The sequence below is a fragment of the Oncorhynchus kisutch genome, linkage group LG18 (genome assembly GCF_002021735.2).
Source record: "Oncorhynchus kisutch isolate 150728-3 linkage group LG18, Okis_V2, whole genome shotgun sequence".
In the NCBI taxonomy this organism is placed as follows: Eukaryota; Metazoa; Chordata; class Actinopteri; order Salmoniformes; family Salmonidae; genus Oncorhynchus; species Oncorhynchus kisutch.
This window is the reverse complement of record NC_034191.2, coordinates 26154286-26176147: the sequence shown is the minus strand read 5'-3', so window position 1 is coordinate 26176147 and position 21862 is coordinate 26154286. Positions and strand designations below refer to the sequence as shown.

The window sequence follows — 21862 nt, the reverse complement described above, 5'->3', positions numbered from 1 at the left end:
TCATTCAGCCCTGTCACTGGACATGCCTTCAGACCCTCTGCAGAAAGACAACAGCCTCAGTCTATCAGAGCAGATCACGGGAGTGGTCAGCCAACCAGCGTTCATCGCTGGGTTGGGTGTGGCCTCATGGCTGGTGCTCATGGGGTTCAGTGGTTGGCTATACTGTCGCCACCGCAGGAGGAAAGAGCTGGGACACTACACCACCTCATTTGCCTACACACCTGCAGGTATACTGTAACATCCTTAACCTCAACCCCAACATTGTATTCACATAGCATACAAACAATACCATTAGCCACCACTAATCTGTTCCAATCCTGTCACCATCACGTTTGCCAAGTCTGGGTATCTGAGTGTCTTAAAATGTGACTTGTTGTAATCTGTGGGTTCAGAATCCTAGTGTTGCTGTGATCTATGTCTTTTAGTGTATCTAGGTCAAACTCAGCAGCATGGCTGCAATGTGTTTGATGCCATTCCCCTCAGCAGCCTCCACTGCTTTGAGTAAGATGTGTTTTTAATTGCAACCATTGCTTTTGTTGTTTTTCCTGCAGTTGGATTTGCTCACAGTGAAGGATCTGGTCTCAGCAACGGAAGGTAGAGATCTTGGTTTTTACTCAGATTTTCAAAGTAAACAAGAATCAAATCAAATTTTATTGGGAACATACAAGTGTTTAGCAGATGTTATTGCGAGTGTAGCGAAATGCTTGTGTTTCTAACTCCGACAGTGTAGTAATATCTAACATATACCCAACACACACACATCTAAGTAAAGGAATGAGTGGACTTTTTTTATTACGAACAGCATAGACTTACAGTAATATCTGACCTTTTAGTTCTCTCCATCTGCCTACAGTAGACCAGGGATGCTGGACTCCAACATGGGGAACTACCCATGGCTAGCAGACTCCTGGCCAGCCCCTGGCCTTGCCCACAATGGAAAAGACTCAGTCAACTGTTGCTCTGGCAAACTGGACTCTACAGACAGATACTACAATGGTGAGAGCCCACAGTCACTTCTTGCAACTTAGCGTGGGATGAAATGCAGTAGTTTGAACAGAGGCAAAATTAATAGTAATAAGCCACCATTGCTGCTCAAATGATGGAACCTATTTGAGATTTTGTGATTGACCAGGAAATTGCAGAGGGAAGAGGAAGTGGTTCATTCAAGGAAATGGGTTCCACTTTACATTTTTTATTTACTTTCTATTTCTGTCCCGCAGTTGGCATCTCCAATTACCTGAGCCAGTCTGAGAAGTACAGATCAGTGTCCACAGACAGTCCCATCTACAGCACCATCAATACAGCTGCTGCTGAGGACCTGCAGGGTTTAGCCTACTACAACAAATACTCCAACACCCCCTACACCCAGGGCTCCAACACCCCCTACACCCAGGGCTCCAACACCCCCTACACCCAGGGCTCCAACACCCCCTACACCCAGGACTCCAACACCCCCTACTCCCAGGGCCCTGACCCCTATGCCATTACCCCCGTCCTCTCCAACTCTGGCCTCTTCGGTCTGGAGCAGGACCTGGACCAGTTGACTGTCCAGTCTAGAGAGTACGCCAAGCTGCAGTACGCCAGGACAAGCAATGGTACAGGCAGCTATTACACTTCTCATGTACTGTAGTTAAGGGCTCATGGAATGTTCGCTAGTGAGGATATAGCTAACTCTGTTACATAGTTCATGTGGGTGTTTGTATGCTGTACACAAACGTATCGTACATACATATGTTTAACAGAGCTAATTTCTAATGTTCTCTTCAGCTTGATTTAAATAAGTGTGTGGGTTGTCTGCTGTCTCTCTACTGTAGCCAAGCTGGTGAAGCAGAGGTCCACGTGTCCTCCATCCAAGCCTGCACCACTCAACTGGGAGGATGTGCTATCTCTACCACTGCCTGCTAATAAAGAACGGGGTTACACAAAGAGAGACAGGGATGAGGGGAGGAACAGGTAACACCTAGCGCCATATCCCCTGTAGACACCCTCCCATGGGATAGCTTGTTAAGTACAGATGAGGGAACTAACGGTGTATGGAGGGAAATGTCAGTAGAGGGAAGGAAAGCCAGGAGTGCTGAAGTTGTTACATATTGAACCTTTTCTCCATAACTCATTGTGATTTTTTCCTTTTTATCTATTCTCTGACGCCCTCATTTGACGGCTATGTTTAGTTTGAATGTATGGCTTGCACTCTATTTGACCTGATAGTTCACCTGAACTATATAGCAAGAGTTTGTGACGTTAGGGCCAGAACCTGTCCTCCGATTCTAACCAGATTGTAAACTCTAATGATGTTTACTATGGTTAAAGTTAGAGTTAAAAACATTCTTGTCTGGAGGCTCAGGAGAGACTCTTATTGTGGCTGCATCAGGGGGAGTGTAGAGTGTCCTCTAACTGACTGTGACAGATGAGATTGTGGCCATAACTGGGGGGACCTAGCTGCTCTGACTGTACATCGTCTTTTGTAATGACATTAGCCACCGTCTGACAGTGTGGATTAGCACTTTCCTGTTTCAATAACATGTCCTCTATTAAATCTGCTCTGATGTCCTCTGACGTTGTCACGGCAACATAAATCATTTGAAGTCACTCTTGTGTTTTGTAACCCAATGCTGCTGGTTCCTCTTTTAAAATGTAACTCTGTCAACTACTGTTACTGTCTCTGGATATGGCTGTTAATGTGCCTCGAAGACTTTTCTTGATGTACAAGCATTGTGTAAGATAGACCCCTTGATTTATACTGGGGTCTTACTGACAATGTTTTTCACTCAATGTGTCAGGTCCTCTTAGTTGTTAAACCAGGGGTCTTTTCTCCTCTTCCTCCTGCTCCCAGTAGCTCAGATGAGGATGAGGAGGACTGGTGTCCCCCGCTGCCAGCCAGGACCTACCTGATGGAAGGCTCCAGGGATGAGTTACCCAGCCTGCCCTCCTCCAGAAGAGAGGAGCTGACCCAGGGCTCCACCTCCAGCCTGCGGTCCACAGTCATACTTCCCCCCTCCCCTCAGGAGGAGACACACCCCCTCAACCCCAACGACAGCCCCCCGCTGCAGCACTTTGACCTGCTGGCATGCTACGGGCCCAGTTCCCATGTCTCCCATTCCAACCACAACCTGTTTGCCAATAAGGATGATGCCAGCGGGCCATATGATGCCAGCGGGCCATACCACACCAACCAATGGGGAGACACCTCCATGGGGGAGAGCTATATTTCAGAGAGGAGTGGGGGAGGAGGTTAGTTGTATACACCTGTCCCCCTGTCTTTACAAACCTGTTCCTCTCTCATAGTTCTAATGCATAGGATAATTATTTATATGTGTAGCTAGCCTCTTGAAAATGACCAGCCTGGTCACAGAACTGTATGTGCCTTAGCCACGTACTTTGTCATGTATTGCCATGCCATGCATACAGTCTGTGTTTGGCATGATAATGAACTGGACAAGAGGAGTTGGCTAAAGCCCACACAGATCTGCTACCAGGCTAATCCATAACTGCATACTTATTCTGAATTATTCAATGTTGTCATGTTACGTTAACACCAAGTATTTCCATATGAAGATGGCGCCTCCCTCTGAATGTCTACTTGATGATGACATCACTGTTCTTTTCTGTCAGGACAATCTCCTCCTTTCCTGGCTGAGTCCGCCCACGCTACTCAGGGGCATAGAACCAGGAGCAAGAAGAAAGTCCTCAGGGAGGGCCAGCACCGACGAGAGCTGCATGACCAAGCAGGTAAGACATATTGGACAGTGGGCTACATTTATGTTATCTTCATATCTTCTCTTTGGAGAGGCTTTTATACAAGGCAACACACACAGCTTCTGGAATAACAAGTTACCCCAGCTTATTATTTGCAAGAATTTCGAAATGTCTCTTACTGGCTCTAACTTCTTGGTATGTAAATGCACATGAGTAACATTCCCACCTTGGGATTCAAGCCACATCCTTACAGTACAGTGTATTTACATTTTGGTAATTTAACAGGTGGTCTTATCCAGTACGTATGGTTATAGTCCTATAGTGTACATCCAACTGTGAATAGATAGACTGCAGTGCTTAAAAGAGGCAACCTGTTAGGTCAAATGAAGGCAGTTTTTTTCATCATGAGCTGTCAATCAGTCTGTGCAGACCTGCCCCCTCCGCCGGCCCCACCCCCTGCAGCAGACGACCCCCTGCAGCTCCTGGCTGATGTGCTGGGCTGCAGCCGGACACCGTCGGCGGACAACTCGCCGGCTCTGCATAGGAGAGAAGACTACTCCTCACCCCATAAGAGAGGGCCTACCATGTGGGGCTCACAGGGTATGCATCAAACCATCTAATTAATGCAAATGAATACAAATATGCAAATACACATACAGTACAGTATTATAAAAGCCACAACCACAGACACATATTGTGATTGAGGTCTAGTCATGCTCCGTCTACATTCATACGCATACAAATCCTCTGTGGACTTAAAATAATGCATTGGTTTAAGCACACATATCTAGCAGTAATCCCCTCTACTCAGGTGGACAGAGATGGTGGAAGGTCTAGTCTGGTTCAGCACTTAGAATCTGACCCATATAATTCCAGCTGCACTTTTGAATGATTGCATATTGTCATCTGCAGATGAGGGTGTAATCCCATACTGCCCATCCAGCTTTTTGCCCCGGGGCCAGATGTCAGACTACGGTTCCCTTGGTGGAGGGGCGTCCTCGCGGGCTTCAACAGGACAGAGAGGGCCTGGAGCTGTCCGGAGGAGGGACGAGGTGAGTCCAGTATGAAGGACAGCAGGACTACCTGGTCTGGCTCAGTAGAGACATGATCTTAGTCCTATAGTTGTTATCAGTGTTGTTGTCCTCCTAAAGTCTAGTACTGTAGTGGGTTAATGTAAGGCAAGGATTTGGTGATAATCCAAGACAAGTTCGGGTCTTCATAAGTGTTGATTGGTGTGGCACAGAGAGACAAGAGACCCAGTGGCCCAAGACACACCTGGCTCTCCGCTGCTTTAATTTCTCTACGAATCTGGTATGGTTTATCCAACATGTTTAATACAAACAATATTCATTCCAAATCAAGACTGCAGTGTTTCCATCTATAGTATGTTGCACGGGGTAGATTATGGACATGTCAAACTAATGTTTTGACAATGGCATAGATGTCGGCAAATATGGGGGTCAGTAGATTTATGAGAGCTCAACATAAATGCAAAACTCATATTTGTGTGGCTAAACCTTGGCTAAATTACAGTGTCAGGATTTGTTTTTGGCACCAGTCCCATGGGATGATTGTGTTGTGTGTTTGTTTACTTTCAGAACCTCATGTAGCTGGAAGCAGATTATGTGATGTGAAGTTCTCCGCCATGTGTTTTTTAAAAGGTTCTTTTGCTGCTTTCATTTTTGCTGAAATCCAGCCTGTTGCCATGGTGTCAAAGAAGAGCGGAAAAGAGCATTTAGGCTTGCCACCTGCTTTTTCAATATTAGTTCATATTTTCGTTTTTTATTTATTCATAATTTGTATGTGATTTGATGTCCTGCCTCTGTATATAAACATCTTTGCAAATTTTTTTAAACATGACCTGGGATAAAGATAATATATTGTATTTTAAGAAAAGGGAAAGAAAGTCTTAAAATGACTATAGATATTATACATCGGATGTTTGAATGTACCTTATGTTTATTGTTTACCATGGTGATGTTTGTGTAATGAAAGGATATGAGGCAGAAACTCTGTTAACAAGACCTGATAGTTGGGCATCTGTGAGGTTCTGTGAGTGTGTTGACAGTTTCTCTTTCTCTCTCGCGCGCGCTGTCATTGTGGAGTCAACCTCCTGCTTCTTCTAAACCGGCATATCGATCTTTTCAACAGCAGATGAAATAGCCTTGTCATTTTAGGTTGTGATGCTGAAAATGTGTGAACCTATACCCTTGTTAAACACCAATTGTTATGTTCTGTCATCAGTGGAATGATTTGTTAAAAAATAGAAATAAAACATTTGTTACTCTAAAGACATGTTTCTCTAGACTGTTTCCTGGAATCGATCTAGTGTAGGTAATCCTATCCTAAAAACCTGCTATATTGATTCACATTTACAAGAAAAAAGTACCCTTTTCCCTGGGTTCTTTGTATTGTGCCACTGTGCACTGACTTTGATGTAATTGTTAACTGCTAAACCCAGACAGATTTCAGATTGGGTTTTCTACCAGACAGTAGAAAGTAGTTAACAGTAAGGTGGTGAGGGGGACAACACAAAACTACAGTAGAGAACTGGATCAGGCAGGGATATTCTACAGTTAAAAGGTAGCCAGAGGAGGGAGAGGTGTTTATTTTGTGTGGAATATTGGACAGGATATGTGAGGTGTGTTAAATCAACTGACTGGCTGGGAGCGTGGTGGATGAGGTTGGGAGCAATGAGCTGTTTCTGAGAAATGAGGAGCATGTGAGCTGTTCCACCTGAGACACACTCTTCCCGGGTCTCTAAAAGCTCCTCTGTGTACAATATGAACCTCCTTTATTCTGTGTCTCTAGTGACTGGTACACTGGTATCAATCATAAATCCATGCAGTTATCTTTCAATACGGTCGGTCTCGAGCCATTCTGAAAACCTCCGCGTAAGATCCTGTTAGGTAAGTACATGTAGGGGTTTGTCTGTATAGAATGTTTTTCCTTCATAAATATAGAACAGAAAAAAATAAACATCCACTGAGATGTTTTTATATCCGTGGCAGGGTTGGGATCAATTTCATATCAATTAGTCAATTCATGAGGTACACTAAAATTCAAATTCTCTTCAATGCTTTTCGATGATTTTTATTTTAATTTGAGTTTTTTAAATGTATTTTATTGACTGGAATTGACTCCAACCCTGATCAGTTATATATGATGAACTGATCTGTTGAGTAGAGATTCATATAGAAAAGGTCAACCATGAACCCATACACACAGTAAGAACATAAAATACCTAAATGTTTGATATCAATGGCAGATGATGGGATTATGAATGTAATGTAGATTATAAATCAAGCATGGTTGTCGTCATGGAGAGAATTTGCAGAGATGATCCCATGTACTGTTGACTAAATACTCCAGAGTCAGTTACCATGTGGAGGATGACCAGTTGGCCAGATGAGTCATAGAGGCCTGCTGATCTGGCTCCATATGTGAATGTATGACTTGATAGAAGGCACCATCTAGTGGCTGTTACATAGTGTACAAAGGATGTGCAGATCATTTTTTATTTTATTTAACTAGGCAAGTTAGCTAAGAACAAATTATTATTTACAATGACGGCCTACCCTACAGACGAAGCTGGGCCAATTGTGCGCAGCCCTATGGGACTCCCAATCACAGCCAGTTGTGATACAGCCTGGAATCGAACCAGAGTCTATAGTGACACCACTAGCACTAGAGATGCAGACCGCTGCGCCACTCGGAAGCTCACATTAGGCCACACAGACGCTGTCATGATGGAGCATTTTTTTGTCTCTTAACTTGCTCAAGCATGACTCAAAATTTGAGCAAAAAGAACTAGTAAATGAATTCAAAATGTGTACAAAAAATATGTATTTATTTATTTATTTTCCTCATTTTGTTACATTACAGCCTTATTCTAAAATTGAGTGAATTCGTTTTTTTCCTCATCACTCTACACACAATACCCCATAATGACAAAGTGAAAAACAGGTTTTTCGAAATTATTGCACATTTATTAAAAACAAAAAACAGAAATACCTTATTTACGTAAGTATTCAGACCCTTTACTTGTAACATTAGACTTGTTTACGTGCTGCTGTGCGGTTTGTTGCTAACCTTACCTTGCTACCTGCAACTTTACTGTTTTTACTTTTTAATTTCCGTTTTATATTTTTATTTTTTCCCCCGCTCGACTGTTTTCATTCAACTTTTTCACCCCGGACGCTTTACCTGGACGTGATTCGTCAGGACCTCCACCAGCCGAAGCTAAGTAGTAACATTAACATTATGCCTTATAATTGCTGTCGCTGTACTCATAATATACAGAAAAACGATCTTATGGCATGGATACCAGCTTTAGATGCAATCGTTAGGCAAGAGTAATTTACGTGTAGGAAAGGATGAAACAGCGTCTGTGCCACCAATAAGTACAGATAGCACAATTTTCTCATGGCTTCTGGAAGGAAATGCTGTAGGAATGCTCAACCGGTCGCTCATTCAGCTGACAGAAACTTTCAACCGGTTCTCCCCATTAAGCAACGGGTCGGAGTCAGAGGTCGAGCCTTCTCTGGTCTCTACTCCTCCCGTTACGGGGTCTGAGACGCCGAAGCCTCCCGCCATTAGCTCTGACAAATGGAAAAACCCTAGTCATTGGCGACTCCATTACCCACAGTATTATGGCATAGATCCCTCTACCGGGATCGATATGACAACAGCCAGTGAAAGTGCAGGGCGCCAAATTCAAACAACAGAAATCTCATAATTGAAATTCCTCAAACATACAAGTATTTTACACCATTTTAAAGATAAACTTGTTGTTAATCCCACCACAGTGTCCGATTCCAAAAAGGCTTTACGACGAAAGCACACCAAACGATTATGTTAGGTGAGTGCCTAGTCACAGAAAAACACAGCCATTTTTCCAGCTAAAGAGAGGAGTCAAAAAAGCAGAAATAGAGATCAAATTAATCACTAACCTTTGATGATCTTCTCAGATGACACTCATAGGACTTCATGTTACACAATACATGTATGTTTTGTTCGATAAAGTTCATATTTATATCCGTTTACATTGGCACGTTATGTTCTGTTATGTTCAGTATTTACAAAATATCCGGTGATTTTGCAGAGAACCACATCAATTTACAGAAATACTCATAATGAACATTGATAAAAGATAAAAGATACGAGTGTTATGCATGGAATTATAGATCCACTTCTCCTTAATGCAACCGCTGTGTCAGATATCAAAAAAACTTTACGGAAAAAGCACACCATGCAATAATCTGAGTACAGCGCTCAGACACAAAAACAAGCCATACAGATATCTGCCATGTTGTGGAGTCAACAGAATTCAGAAATAGCATTATAAATATTCACTTACCTTTGATGATCTTCATCAGAATGCACTCCCAGGAATCCCAGTTCCACAATAAATGTTTGTTTTGTTCGATAAAGTCCATCATATTTGTCCAAATACCTCCTTGTTGTTCGCGCATTTTGTTCACTAATCCAAATTCATGAGGCGCGATCACTAGGTCCAGATGAAAAGTCAAAAAGTTCCGTTACAGTCCGTAGAAACATGTCAAACGATGTATAGAATAGAATAGGAGTCGATCCTCCTATTTTTACAACTTAATTGAGGAAAATTAAAACAATCCAAAATGTATTTTTATTACTGTCGCAAAGCTAACTAAAAAGCAGCATTCCCCAAGAGAGGATGGCTTTCACTTCAGCAGTGATATGAACTACTTTGACGAAAATACCATGATCATTAGAAAGCAAATGACGGACTCCTCTTTAAATCTGTGTATTCCTCCAAAGCTCAGTTGTCCTGAGTCTGCACAACTCTGCCAGGACCTATGATTCAAGTTTTTTAATACTATATCTCTTGACACATTTCAGAAAATAATCATGGCCTCTAAACCTTCAAGCTGCATACTGGACCCAATTCCAACTAAACTTCTGACAGAGCTGCTTCCTGTGCTTGGCCCTCCGATGTTGAACATAATAAACAGCTCTCTATCCACCGGATGTGTACCAAACCCACCAAAAGTGACAGTATAAAAGCCTCTCTTGAAAAGCCAAACCTTGACCCAGAAAATATAAAAAAATATCTGCCTATATTGAATCTCCCATTCCTCAAAAAAAAAATGTAAAAAGCTGTTGCACAGCAACTCACTGCCTTCCTGAAGACAAACAATGTATACAAAACGCATCAGTATGGTTTTAAACCCCATCATAGCACTGAGGCTGCACTTGTGAAGGTGGTAAATTACCTTTTAATGGCGTCAGACCGAGGCTCTGCATCTGTCCTCGTGCTCCTAGACTTTAGTGCTGCTTTTGATACCATCGATCACCACATTCTTTTGGAGAGATTGGAAACCCAAATTGGTCTACACGGACAAGTTCTGGCCTGGTTTAGATCTTATCTGTCGGAAAGATATCAGTTTGTCTCTGTAGATGGTTTGTCTTCTGACAAATCAACTGTAAATGTCGCTGTTCCTCAAGGCTCCGTTTTAGGACCACTATATATGTCTTCACTATATATTTTACCTCTTGGGGATGTCATTCGGAAACATAATGTTAACTTTCACTGCTATGCGGATGACACACAGCTGTACATTTCGATGAAGCTTGGTGAAGCCCCAACATTTCCCTCACTGGAAGCCTGTGTTTCAGACATAAGGAAGTGGATGGCGGCCAATTTTCTACTTTTAAACTCGGACAAAACAGAGATGCTAGATCTAGGTCCCAAGAAACAAAGAGATCTTCTGCTGACAATTAATCTTGATGGTTGTTACAGTCGCCAAGCTTGTAGCGTCATACCCAAGAAGACTTCAGGTAGTAATCGCTGCCAAAGGTGCTTCAACAAAGTACTGAGTAAAGGGTCTGAATACTTATGTAAATGTGATATTTCAGCATTTATTTTTTATACATTTGAAAAAATGCCTAAAAAGTTGTTTTTGCTTTGTCATATGGGCTATTGTGTGCAGATGATGAGGGGAAAAAACAATGAAATACGTTTTTAAATAAGGTTGTAACGTTCGTAGGCAACAACAAAAAATATATATTTTTTTACATTAGACCAAAAAACACCAGGAAATCAGTTCAAAGTTATTTTAATTTAATTTGCGGTCTACAAATGATTTGTAATTCTCTCTACCCCATGGTAAAATGAGTAGAATTGCAGCAAAACTGCTCTACAACTGTAACGTTTTTCTCTACGCTGTCAAGAGGAGGGCCCAAAATGTTTTGCTGGTAAGGTGTGGAGGCCCCCGAACACAATGTTGCTTAGGGCCCCCAAAAGGCTACTTTAATTATTTTCTGACTGAATCTGTGGGTATGTATGTGGGTACGCAGACCCGCGAGTCACTGCGGTCCCTCATGATGAGTTCAGATTTTTTTGTGGCCCCACCCCCCCATCACAGTTGCCCATTCGTATTTTAAGTAATACAATTGCACAGAGAAAGGCATTTTGTTTAAAAAGGAATACTTTTTTATCTGTTTCCAATGCCATTCAATATCTCACCTTGCGAGGATAACGGCACTCTTTTATAGCAAATGTTTGATGAGTTGGAGAATACATTGGGAGGGATTTTAGACCACCAGTGGTGAGTTTGGTGTCGAAAAGAGAATGCATGAGCAGAAAATGATCCCATACCTACTGTAAAATATGGTGGTTTGAAGTTATTGGGCTATTTTGTTTCAACTCAATTGGTCATCATGAACTTTACCCAGTACATTTTAGCCAAAAACCTGATTGCCTCTGCCAGGAGGCTGAAACGTGGCCACAGCTGGATCTTACAGAAAGACAATAACCCCAAGCACACATCGAAATCCACAAAGAAATGGTTAATTGGCCACAAAATCAAGCAGATTTTAAAACAAAATGTAATACACTAATCATACTTCATTAATATATTTAAATATATTTAAGTATGCCCCTGATATACTAAAGCATATTTAAAATGATAAAAATTTGAACTATTTTTAATGCATTTAATTACAATTTTATTTGTGTCTTATTAGCATTTAAGTACAGTGCATTCGGGAAGTTTTAAAAGACCCCTTCACTTTTTCCATTATGTTACAGCCTAATTCAGCCTAATTCCAATCTACACACAATACCCCATATTTACGAAGTGAAGATAGTTTTTTACTTTTTTTTGTTGCAAATGTCAAAAAAAATCTCATTTACATACAGCACCTGTCAAAGTTTGGACACCTACTCATTCAAGGGTTTTTCTTTCTTTTTAGTATTTTCTAAATTGGAGAATAATAGTGAAGACATCAACACTATGAAATAACACATATGGAATCATGTAGTAACCAAAAAAGTGTTAAACAAATCTAAATATATTATATATTTGAGTTTCTTCAAAGTAGCCACCCTTTGCCTTGATGCCAGCTTTGCACACTCTTGGCATTCTCTCAACCAGCTTCAAGAGGAATGATTTTCCAACAGTCTTGAAGGAGTTCCCACAGATGCTGAGCACTTGTTGGCTGCTTTTATTTCAATCTGTGGTCCAACTCATCCCAAACCATCTCAATTGGGTTGAGGTCGGGTGATTGTGGAGGCCAGGTCATCTGATGCAAGCACTCCATCACTCTCCTTGGTCAAAAGCCCTTACACAGCCTGGAGGTGTGTTGGGTTATTGTCCTGTTGAAAAACAAATTATTGTCCCACTAAGCGCAAACCAGATGGGATGGCGTATCACTGCAGAATGCTGTGGTAGCCATGCTGGTTAAGTGTGCCTTGAATTCTAAATAAATCATTGACAGTGTCACCAGCAAAGCACCCCTACACCATCACACCTCCTCCTCCATGCTTCACGGTGGGAATCACACATGCATAAATCCTCCGTTCACCTACTCTGCGTCTCACAAAGACACGTCGGTTGGAACCAAAAATCTTGAATTTGGACTCATCAGACCAAAGGACAGATTTCCACTGGTCTAATGTCCATTGCTCGTGTGTCTTGGCCCAAGCAAGTCTCTTCTTCTTATTGGTGTAATTTAGTAGTGGTTTCTTTGCAGCAATTTGACCATGAAGGCGCCCCCCCCCCCCCCCCCCGGTGTCACCCATCTTCCCCATTATCCCCTGTGTATGTATACCTGTGTTCGCTGTTTGTCTGTTGCCAGTTTGTTTGTTCATGAAACCTACCAGTGTTTGTTCCCCTGCTCCTGCCTGTTTCTTGCATCTGCATCTGCATTTCTTGTGTCTGCATCTGGGTCATACCTGAAACGTGATAGTACGAACTGACCACGACTGACCCAGCAGACATGGACCAGCTCCGCAACGCCCTCTCCTCCTAAGATGCCACCAATGGAAGGCACGAAGAGTTGCTTCGTGGTCTTATGGAAAGATTTCAGACCTTGACCGAACGTCACAACCAAGCATTGAACACATTGCTAGAGCAATTCCATGGGTTGTCTACTATGCAGCCTACCTCGACGGTAATCTCCCATTCAGATCGATGGGTGACTACGGGAACACAAGAAGGAGAGGAGATTTGATTTCACTTGTCTGTCTTTGGATTCCACCTCGTCTGTTGACGAGAGAACCCGAGGCTACCCGACTTTCCCCGAGAGTCTCCGAAGGCTGCCGATTAACCTATTCCCGAGCCCATGCAACTAGGCAGAGCTAGGCTGTCTCCAGATAAATGGCTATACAAATAAAATAAAATCAAATGTATTTATATAGGCCTTAGTACATCAGCTGATATCTCAACGTGCTGTACAGAAATCCAGCCTAAAACCCCAAACAGCAAGCAATGCAGGTGTAGAAGATCAGTGGCTAGGAAAAACTCCCTAGAAAGGCCAAAACCTAGGAAGAAACCTAGAGAGGAACTAGGCTATGAGGGGTGGCCAGTCCTCTTATGGCTGTGCCGGGTGGAGATTATAACAGAGCATGGCCTAGATGTTCAAATGTTCATAAATGACCAGCATGGTCAAATAATAATAATCACAGTAGTTGTCGAGGGTGCAGCAAGTCAGCACCTCAGGAGTAAATGTCAGTTGGCTTTTCATAACCGATCATTGAGAGTATCTCTACCACCCCTGCTGTCTCTAGAGAGTTTAAAACAGCAGGTCACTGGTCATTTTGTCTCCACCTGTCCACTAAAAGCCCAGGCTCTCCGGTAGGAGAGAGTACTCTGGTGGGCCATACGGATAACTTTTCCTCTCCCCTTACTCACATTCCTTTTCATGCCATGTTGCTGTGGGGGAACCAGTCGAAATCTCTCCGGGTCCTCATTGACTCTGGGGCTGATGAGAGCTTTATGGACACTACCCTGGCTTCCGAGCTGGATATCCCCACTCAGCCCCTCTCCATTCCCATGGACGTTAGAGCACTGGACGGGCGCTCTATAGGTCGGGTCACCCACAATACCACCCCATCAATCTAGCTGTGTCAGGAAACCCCAGCGAGACGATCCAGTTCCTGCTCATTAATTAAGTATCCTCAGGTTGCAGTAGTATTGGGATTATCTTGGCTCCAGTGACACAATCCCCTCATTGACTGGTCTGCCGGTGCCATCATGGGCTGGAGCCCGTGAAGGCCTGAAGTCAGCGCAGCCTGTCCCGGGACATCTTCCTGGGGCCTCGGAAGTTGCCCCGGACTTCTCTGCCATTCCCGCAGAGTACCAGGACCTCCGGGAGGTGTTCAGTAAGGCCCGGGCCACTTCGCTGCTGTCGCACCGACCATATAACTGCGGGATTGATCTTCTCCCATGCACCACTCCGTCCCGGGAATGACTGTACTCTCTGTCGGGTCCGGAGACCAAGGCTATGGAGACCTACATTGAGGACTACCTAGCTGCTGGGTTCATCCACCCTTCTACCTCCCCCACCTGCACAGGGTTCTTCTTTGTGAAGAAGAAGGACAAAACCCTGCGCCTGTGCATTGACTACCGAGGTCTCAACGATATCACGGTGAAGAACCACTACCCACTACCTCTCATCTCCTCTGCCTTCGAGCAGCTCCAGGGGGCCACCATGTTCTCCAAGCTGGACCTATGGAATGCCTTCCACCTGGTGCGTATACGGGAAGGGGATGAGTGGAAGTCTGCCTTCAACATGGCCATCAAATGCATTAAGATGGAAAGAAAATCCACAAAATGAACTTTTAACAAGACACAGCTTTTCATTGAAATTCATTCCAGGTGACTACCTCATGAAGCTGGTTGAGAGAATGCCAAAAGTGTGCAAAGCTGCCATCAAGGCAAAGGGTGGCTACTTTGAAGAACACTTTTTTGGTTACTACATGATTCCATATGTGTTATTTCATAGTTTTGATGTCTTCACAACTAGAAAATAGTAAAAAATAAAGAACAACCCTGGAATGAGTAGGTGTGTCCAAACTTTTGACTGGTACTGTATATTTCTCATAAATTAGAAGTATACTAAAATGGTATTTGAATTAGAATTCCTGTATAATTATTTTTACAAATAAAGTATATTTATAATGTGTTTCAAGTTTACTTTTGAAAATGCACTTCTACTCATGAACCACATTAGCTATTGTAATTAGCCATGTATAGGTTACCTTTTTTTCAGTGAATGTTAACATGCTATTTATAAGCAGTTGTGGCTGGAGCAACAATTTAAAAGTAACATATATGATACAGTACTTGTGCATCAGTGGCATTTCACACTTTAGTTGTTAACATTACAGTGATAAGTGATAAAGTTCCATTTCAATAAAATTTGTAATTTAAAGCACAACATTATTCAGTTCTAAAATGAACATCAAAACATTTTAATAACCTAAAAAGTAGAACAATATAACATTATAATTTATTAAAAACTGTAGAAAGGATGCTATTATTATTATTATTAACTATTATTTTTTAACATAAACTTTAAATATATTTTGTGAACATGTAAGTTAAATATACTTTTGGGAAAGTATACTTAAGTATATTTTCTTGAGATATGAAAAGTATACTTCCAGGAAGCATGTTCCTCAGCGTGCATGTTTCCTTAGTGAAATAAACAATTGATATCATTGTCAACTTTCTCTGCACTCTTCTGAACAGGAATTAAGAAAGTACTTAAAAATTCCTCATTGGCACTGAAACTACATTACCTCGCAAAAGTATTCATACCCCTTTGGATTCTTCACATTTTATTGTTACAAATGGGACTATGCATTTAATGTGATATAGATTAGATTATAAATCAAGCATGGTTGTCATCATGGAGAGAATTTGCAGAGATGATCACATGTTCTGTTGACAAAATACTCCGGAGTCAGTTACCATGTGGAGGATGACAAGAAACACCCACATGCTTATTACCAGTTGGCCAGATACTGGTTACATGAGTAATAGAGGCCTATGGAACTGGCTCCATAATCCTTTGGACTTATTCACATTTTATTGTTACAAAGTGGGATTTAATTGTAATTTTTTTTGTCAACAATCTACACAAAATACTCTGTCAAAGTGGAAGTTTTTTTTTTAATTGTAAAGATTGATAAAAATGTAATAGCTCAAATGTAGTCATTGCATAAGTATTCAGCCAATACATGTTAGAAACACCTTTGGCAGTGATTGCAGCGGTGAGCTTTCTTGGGTAATTCTCTAATTGTTTTACAAACCTGAATTGTGCAATATTATCATATTCTTTTCATAATTGTTCAAGCTTTGTCAAGATGTTGGGGATTGTGAATTCCCCTCCCAGTGTCTGATGTAAAGCAGAATGAAGCAGGTTTTTCCCTACAATTTTGCCTGTGCTTAGCTCCGTCCTGTTTCTTTTTATCCTGAAAAACTCATCAGTATCTGCTGATGTCAAGCATAGCCATACCATGTTGCACTTACCACCATGCTTGAAAATAAGTAGGCAGTTACTCAGTGATGTGTTGTGTTGGATTTACCCCCAAACATAAGGCTTTGCATTTAGCAGTCTTACTTTAGTGCCTTGTTGCATACAAGATGCATGTTTAGAATTTGTATACCGTATATTCGTATTCTTCTGTTCACTCTTTCATTTAAGTGATTGTGGACTCACTACAATGTTGTTGATTCATCCTCAGTTTTCTCCCATCACAGACATTGTTTTAAAATCACCAAAACGGTTGAATACATACAGAGAATTTGAGTTCATTGTTGACAAAAATAATTTAATTAAATACATTTTAATCCCACGTTGTAACACAATATAGAGTGAAGAATACACTTGCTGTATACTTAAGTTTCTGTATACATATAGTGTACTTGATCACTCATAAGCAGAGTTTGAATGAATATACTGAATTCCAATTAGTATTTGAAGTTGAAGTACAGTTTTAATGAGTCTGTACGTTTAATGATAGTGAGCATATAGTATACTTAAAGACTGAAAAATAATTAATTTAAAGTACACTTTTAATAAGCATATTGAAGGTTGATGATAGTGTATTTATAGTATACTAAAAGACTGAAATATAGCAATGAATATAAAGCACAATTTTAATAAGTGTGTTGAAATGTAATTATAGTATAGAATATATATAGTATTATAGTGTATATATATATATATATATATATATATATATATATATATATGTAGTATATAGTATAGAATAGTACATTTCATATTTTAAGTATATTATTAGAAATGTTTATATTTAAGTACACTTTACTATACTTGTAATTGATAAAATATATTGATTTTTGCTTTGGATTTGAAGAGGGCAGTCTATAAGCGCAGACAAAGGATATCAAGGATCTGGAAGGATTCTTTCTGTATGGAGAAATGGTCTTAAGATCCCTCCCAATGTGTTCTCCAATGCAAAAAGACTTCACGCTGTTATTCTCGCAGGGTGTCAATCATTGTGACCCCTACCTTTTTGAGAGAAAAAAAGTATTACTTGTTAAACAAAATATTTTTCTCTGTGCAATTGTATGAGTTTAATAAATCCTGTTGCGACTCTAGGGGCAGTATTTTCATTTTTGGAAAAAAAATGAAAAAATGAAAAAATGATTTTTTTTTTGTCAGGACAAGATGCTAGAATATGCATATAATTGACAGCTTTGGATAGAAAACACTCTAACGTTTCCAAAACTGTAAAGATATTGTCTGTGAGTATAACAGAACTGATGTTGCAGGCGAAAGCCTGAGAAAATCCAATCCGGAAGTGCCCCATATTTTGAAAGCACTGCGTTCCAATGAGTCCCTATTGAGCTGTGAATGTGCTATCAACCAGCTTACGCTTTCTACGTATTCCCCAAAGTGTCTACAGCATTGTGACGTAGTTTTACGCATTTATGTTGAAGAATAGCCGTAGGCTGCTACATTGCGTAAGTGGGTACCTGATGGCTCCCAGGGTGACTCTCGCGTAAAATACAGAGGTAGCCATTACTCCAATCGGTCCTACTGAAAAACTAATTGTCCCGACGGATATATTATCGAATAGATATTTGAAAAACACCTTGAGGATTGATTATAAACAACGTTTGCCATGTTTCTGTCGATATTATGGAGCTAATTTTGAATATTTTTCGCCGTTTTCGTGACTGCAATTTCCGGGCGATTTCTCAGCCAAACGTGAAGAACAAACGGAGCTATTTCGCCTACAAAAATAATTTTTGGGGAAAAACTTAACTTTGGCTATCTACCTGGGAGGCTCGTGAGTGAAAACATCCGAAGTTCATCAAAAGTAAACGATTTAATTTGATTGCTTTTCTGATTTTGGTGACAAGGTTGCCTGCTGCTAGCAAGGCATAATGCTATGCTAGTCTATGATAAACTTACACAAATGTTTGTCTAGCTTTGGCTGTAAAGCATATTTTGAAAATCTGAGATGACAGGGTGATTAACAAAAGGCTAAGCTGTGTTCCAATATATTTCACTTGTGATTTTCATGAATAGGAAGCTTTTCTAGGAAGATTTATGTCCGTTGTGTTATGCTAATTAGTGTCAGGCGATGATTACGCTCCCGGACCCGGGATGGGGAGTCACAAGAAGAGAGAAACAAAGTATTACTTGTTAAACAAAATATTTTTCTCTGAGCAATTGTATGAGTTTAAAATAATATAATTTTCCCATTTATTTGAGTTTAGCTCAGTATTTTTAATATTTATTTCAAACAGTCATTTTTGCTCATCTTTATCAAGGCTGTCAATAATTTCAGACCCCACCGTGTATATACAAATTTAAAACACTCACTGATAAAATGTCTTCTGATTATGTTCCCGCCTCCCAAAAGACGACTCTCCACCAAAAAATGTTAAATACATCATTATTGATTGCTTTTACTGAAAATGTGTTAATTATGGAATAGCACTGAATAACTAGAATCACTGTTTTGTGACTATGAAATACATTTACCATCATTTGTTCAAGACACCTGCTACCCAAGCAGGGGAAAGTGTTACATAGTGACTCATATTCATCACAGTGTGTATTTAAAGCTGCCTTTTGGATCAAGGTCAAATAATTACTGGCCAGTTGAAATTCAATTAATTGAATGCAGTTTTGGGAGTTCAATTGTAGTTTCGATAACATCTGATGTTGTGAGAGATAAGATTATGTAAATTTAGTTTACCCAACATGAGAGCCCCAACTATACTTTTTTTTAAATTTTCTGTGTGAAATAACTATGTGAAATGAACTTTTACTGCATAGTGTGGGAGCCTATTGCCAAACCATGTCCACTGTGGATGGCAGTGCAGCATTTTGAATTGAAACCTCTGTGTCATCAGTATTACTGTGACTTACCCAGCGCTTTAATAGTTTCGTATTTTCAGCAGATTCTCTAAAACACAAAACTCATCCCCTGTGATTGGTTGTGGCTCAGCATGCTCTATTGTGCCTCGGGGCCGTTTGTTCGCCTGGTTTCCGACACACAAACTAAACTTTCCTGCCAGGCTGGGCAATACCGGGCTCAGGAGTGCATTGACAACCCCCCTGTATTATTGGAATTTCTGACTTTTTTTCAAAAAGGATAATAAAGGTAGGTTATTACTTACGTAAACTCTGACGTCATGTGTGTGCTTTGACATAATGTAGGTGACTTAAAGTTAATATTTCTTCATAGAAAGGACAGAAGAGAGGACAGAAGAGAGAGGACAGAAGAGAGACAGATCAGTCATGTCAGGGTAAATACAGTGTATCAAAGCTAAAACTATGTGCCACATTTGAAAATACCTTGCTCTAACAAACTGTCTAAAAGCAGCAGGCCTATGGTAAAACAAGTGGAATATGAATGTGTACCTTGAAAGATTATTCTTTGGAAAATGTAATTGGTTCAGACCCTTTCAACTATTCAAAGCATGCAATGTTGTGTTACTCTATGCTGTATTCACCAGCCATGAGATGGTGGTGTGTAGAGATGCTTCAGTGTCCCAGCCAGTTGTACTGTAGGATAACTGTCACCTCTATCAGTGTGCTTGGCAGGATGTACAGCTTCATGGGCGGTGGGTTGTTCTGCGCTGGAGTCGGGAACATACTCCTTATTATCTCCACAGCAACTGATTACTGGATGCAGTATCGTCAATCTAACAACTACATGCATCAGGGCCTGTGGCGCTACTGTATGCCTGGGAAATGCATGACACATACAGATAGCATTGGTAAGAGCAACATGTCTCCTTTGTCATCAAATGTACTGTAAGTTAAATAAAGGCCTTGATGAGGTCACATTCAGTCATTTGTTCCATGCTGTGAATATCTAGTGTAAAATAATTTCCACAATAAAGGAATCAGCTCCATTTATTTGAGCAGGTTAAGTTGTGAATAAATCACCACATTTCAATAGTTGGTGCAATATATTGAATATTGTGTAATAAGTCATTGTTAAGTGATGTCACATTTGAGTAAAATGTGAAATGTAATTCAGTAGTAGAAAGGAATAGTAGTAATGCTTGTTGGGTAAGTACCTGTACTGTACTGAGTATCAGCCTTGTCCTCTCTGTGCCCTCTCTGTCACCAGCGTACTGGGATGCCACTCGTGCCTTCATGATCCTCTCCCTGCTGGCCTGCTTCCTTGGCATCGTGATCGGCGTCATGGCTTTCATACGCTCCTCCTCCTTCAGTGGGTTTGACAAGACGTTTGCTGCCGGCATCCTCTTCTTCATCTCCTGTAAGTGTTTCTTTCCCCCTCCGACTGTCATTTCTCCCTGTCACTCTCTATATCAAGCATAGAAATAGAATGAATTCATTACATGCTATCAAGTCCCTGTTGAGGGATGTGATAAAGGGAATAAAGCAGCGTTTGATTGACTACTCTCCACAGGTTTCTTTGTACTGCTAGCGATGGCTGTGTACACTGGGGTGACGGTGAACTACTACGGGAAACGATATGGGAACTGGCGTTTCTCCTGGTCCTACATCATGGGTTGGGTGGCCGTGGTCCTCACTTTCTTCTCAGGTAGGATGATGTGGTTCTGCCTATAGAGCTAAATGCAATAATTTACTATCAGTGTGTCCCAAATGGCCAACTATTGCCTTTAGTGTTCTACGTTTGACAAAGGCCCATAGGGCTCTGGTCAAATGTAGTGCACTATATAACCAGTAGGGTGCCATTTGAGATGACTCAGTCCAACATGATTCATTTGAATATTTTTTTCTTCTTCACATAAGTAAATAATCCAGTGGATAGTATGTCCATGAACTGAATGGTAATGTCTTCCCATTTTCTTTTACAGGTATCTTCTACATGTGTGCCTACAGGATGCATGAATGCCCGAGAAACTCCAACTCCCGCTGATTTGAAAAAAACAAAAACAAACACAGCTGACACCGGAGTTTGCACACCAACAGTAGCTACGTCATTTCTTGTTTACCTGACCACTATTGAATAAGCAATAAAGAGGGTAAATCCAATTGTGTTTCTTCTTTCCATTGAGTGGTATTAATCGGTCTGATAAGAATATAACCCACAGTTAAGATTATGTTCAGGTATAAGTTAGAACATTTCTTTAAAGCTGCATTGTAACTTTTTGGGTGACCCGACAAATTCATAACAATGTTTGTAATAGATCAGTCATTCTGATGAATCCAAATCTAAGTGGTAAATATGTTTTTATTTGCACCATTTCTATGCTTTCCTTTTTTAAGTTTCAGTTTTGTACACCAGCTTCAAACAGCTGAATATACAATATTATATATTTTTTATGGAAATATATTTCAGTGGTTTAAATGGTACAGTGATTCTCTCTACACACTATATGTGCTTTTTTTTGTCACAACTGAAATTAGGCAA

The 21862-nt window shown here is 40.8% G+C and overlaps 2 protein-coding genes across 10 annotated transcripts in view; both read left to right on the top strand.

Moving 5' to 3' along the window:
- The window catches only part of LOC109909157 (roundabout homolog 2), a 60252-nt gene extending 54263 nt beyond the window's left edge, over positions 1-5989 (top strand). Inside the window, exons 17-27 of one of the 4 annotated variants that reach the window (XM_020508116.2) lie at positions 9-227; positions 552-594; positions 854-996; positions 1221-1595; positions 1815-1953; positions 2834-3231; positions 3613-3729; positions 4117-4296; positions 4609-4748; positions 4940-5007; positions 5295-5404. In XM_020508116.2, coding sequence (XP_020363705.1) covers positions 9-227; positions 552-594; positions 854-996; positions 1221-1595; positions 1815-1953; positions 2834-3231; positions 3613-3729; positions 4117-4296; positions 4609-4748; positions 4940-5007; position 5295 — 1823 coding nt within the window. In that variant the 3' untranslated portion in view covers positions 5296-5404. Of the gene's footprint in view, positions 1-8; positions 228-551; positions 595-853; positions 997-1220; positions 1596-1814; positions 1954-2833; positions 3232-3612; positions 3730-4116; positions 4297-4608; positions 4749-4939; positions 5008-5294 lie in introns of all 4 variants that reach the window. The other 3 variants (XM_020508117.2, XM_031795683.1, XM_020508118.2) reach the window with 3 other exon arrangements.
- Positions 5990-6490: 501 nt separating this feature from the next.
- Positions 6491-21483, top strand: LOC109909161 (lens fiber membrane intrinsic protein). 6 transcript variants are annotated; one of them, XM_031795677.1, is made up of 6 exons: positions 6492-6605; positions 19697-19757; positions 20044-20231; positions 20591-20740; positions 20894-21028; positions 21306-21378. In XM_031795677.1, the coding sequence occupies exons 2-6, from the start codon at positions 19750-19752 to the stop codon at positions 21365-21367; spliced, it is 543 nt and encodes a 180-aa protein (XP_031651537.1). In that variant the 5' UTR covers positions 6492-6605; positions 19697-19749; the 3' UTR covers positions 21368-21378. The 6 variants fall into 6 exon arrangements, with proteins under 6 accessions (XP_020363717.1, XP_031651537.1, XP_031651538.1 ...); XM_020508127.2 differs by lacking the exon at positions 6492-6605 and adding an exon at positions 19420-19612; XM_031795679.1 differs by lacking the exon at positions 6492-6605 and adding an exon at positions 19421-19612 and having other exon boundaries at positions 20127-20231; positions 21306-21483.
- Positions 21484-21862: the final 379 nt, after the last annotated feature.

Bases quoted from the DNA above. Each gene is read 5' to 3' on its own strand.
- LOC109909161 (XM_031795677.1), top strand. The intron at 20,232-20,590 runs GTAAGAGCAACA...CTCTGTCACCAG, and splicing joins GACACATACAGATAGCATTG to CGTACTGGGATGCCACTCGT. The intron at 20,741-20,893 runs GTAAGTGTTTCT...TACTCTCCACAG, and splicing joins CATCCTCTTCTTCATCTCCT to GTTTCTTTGTACTGCTAGCG.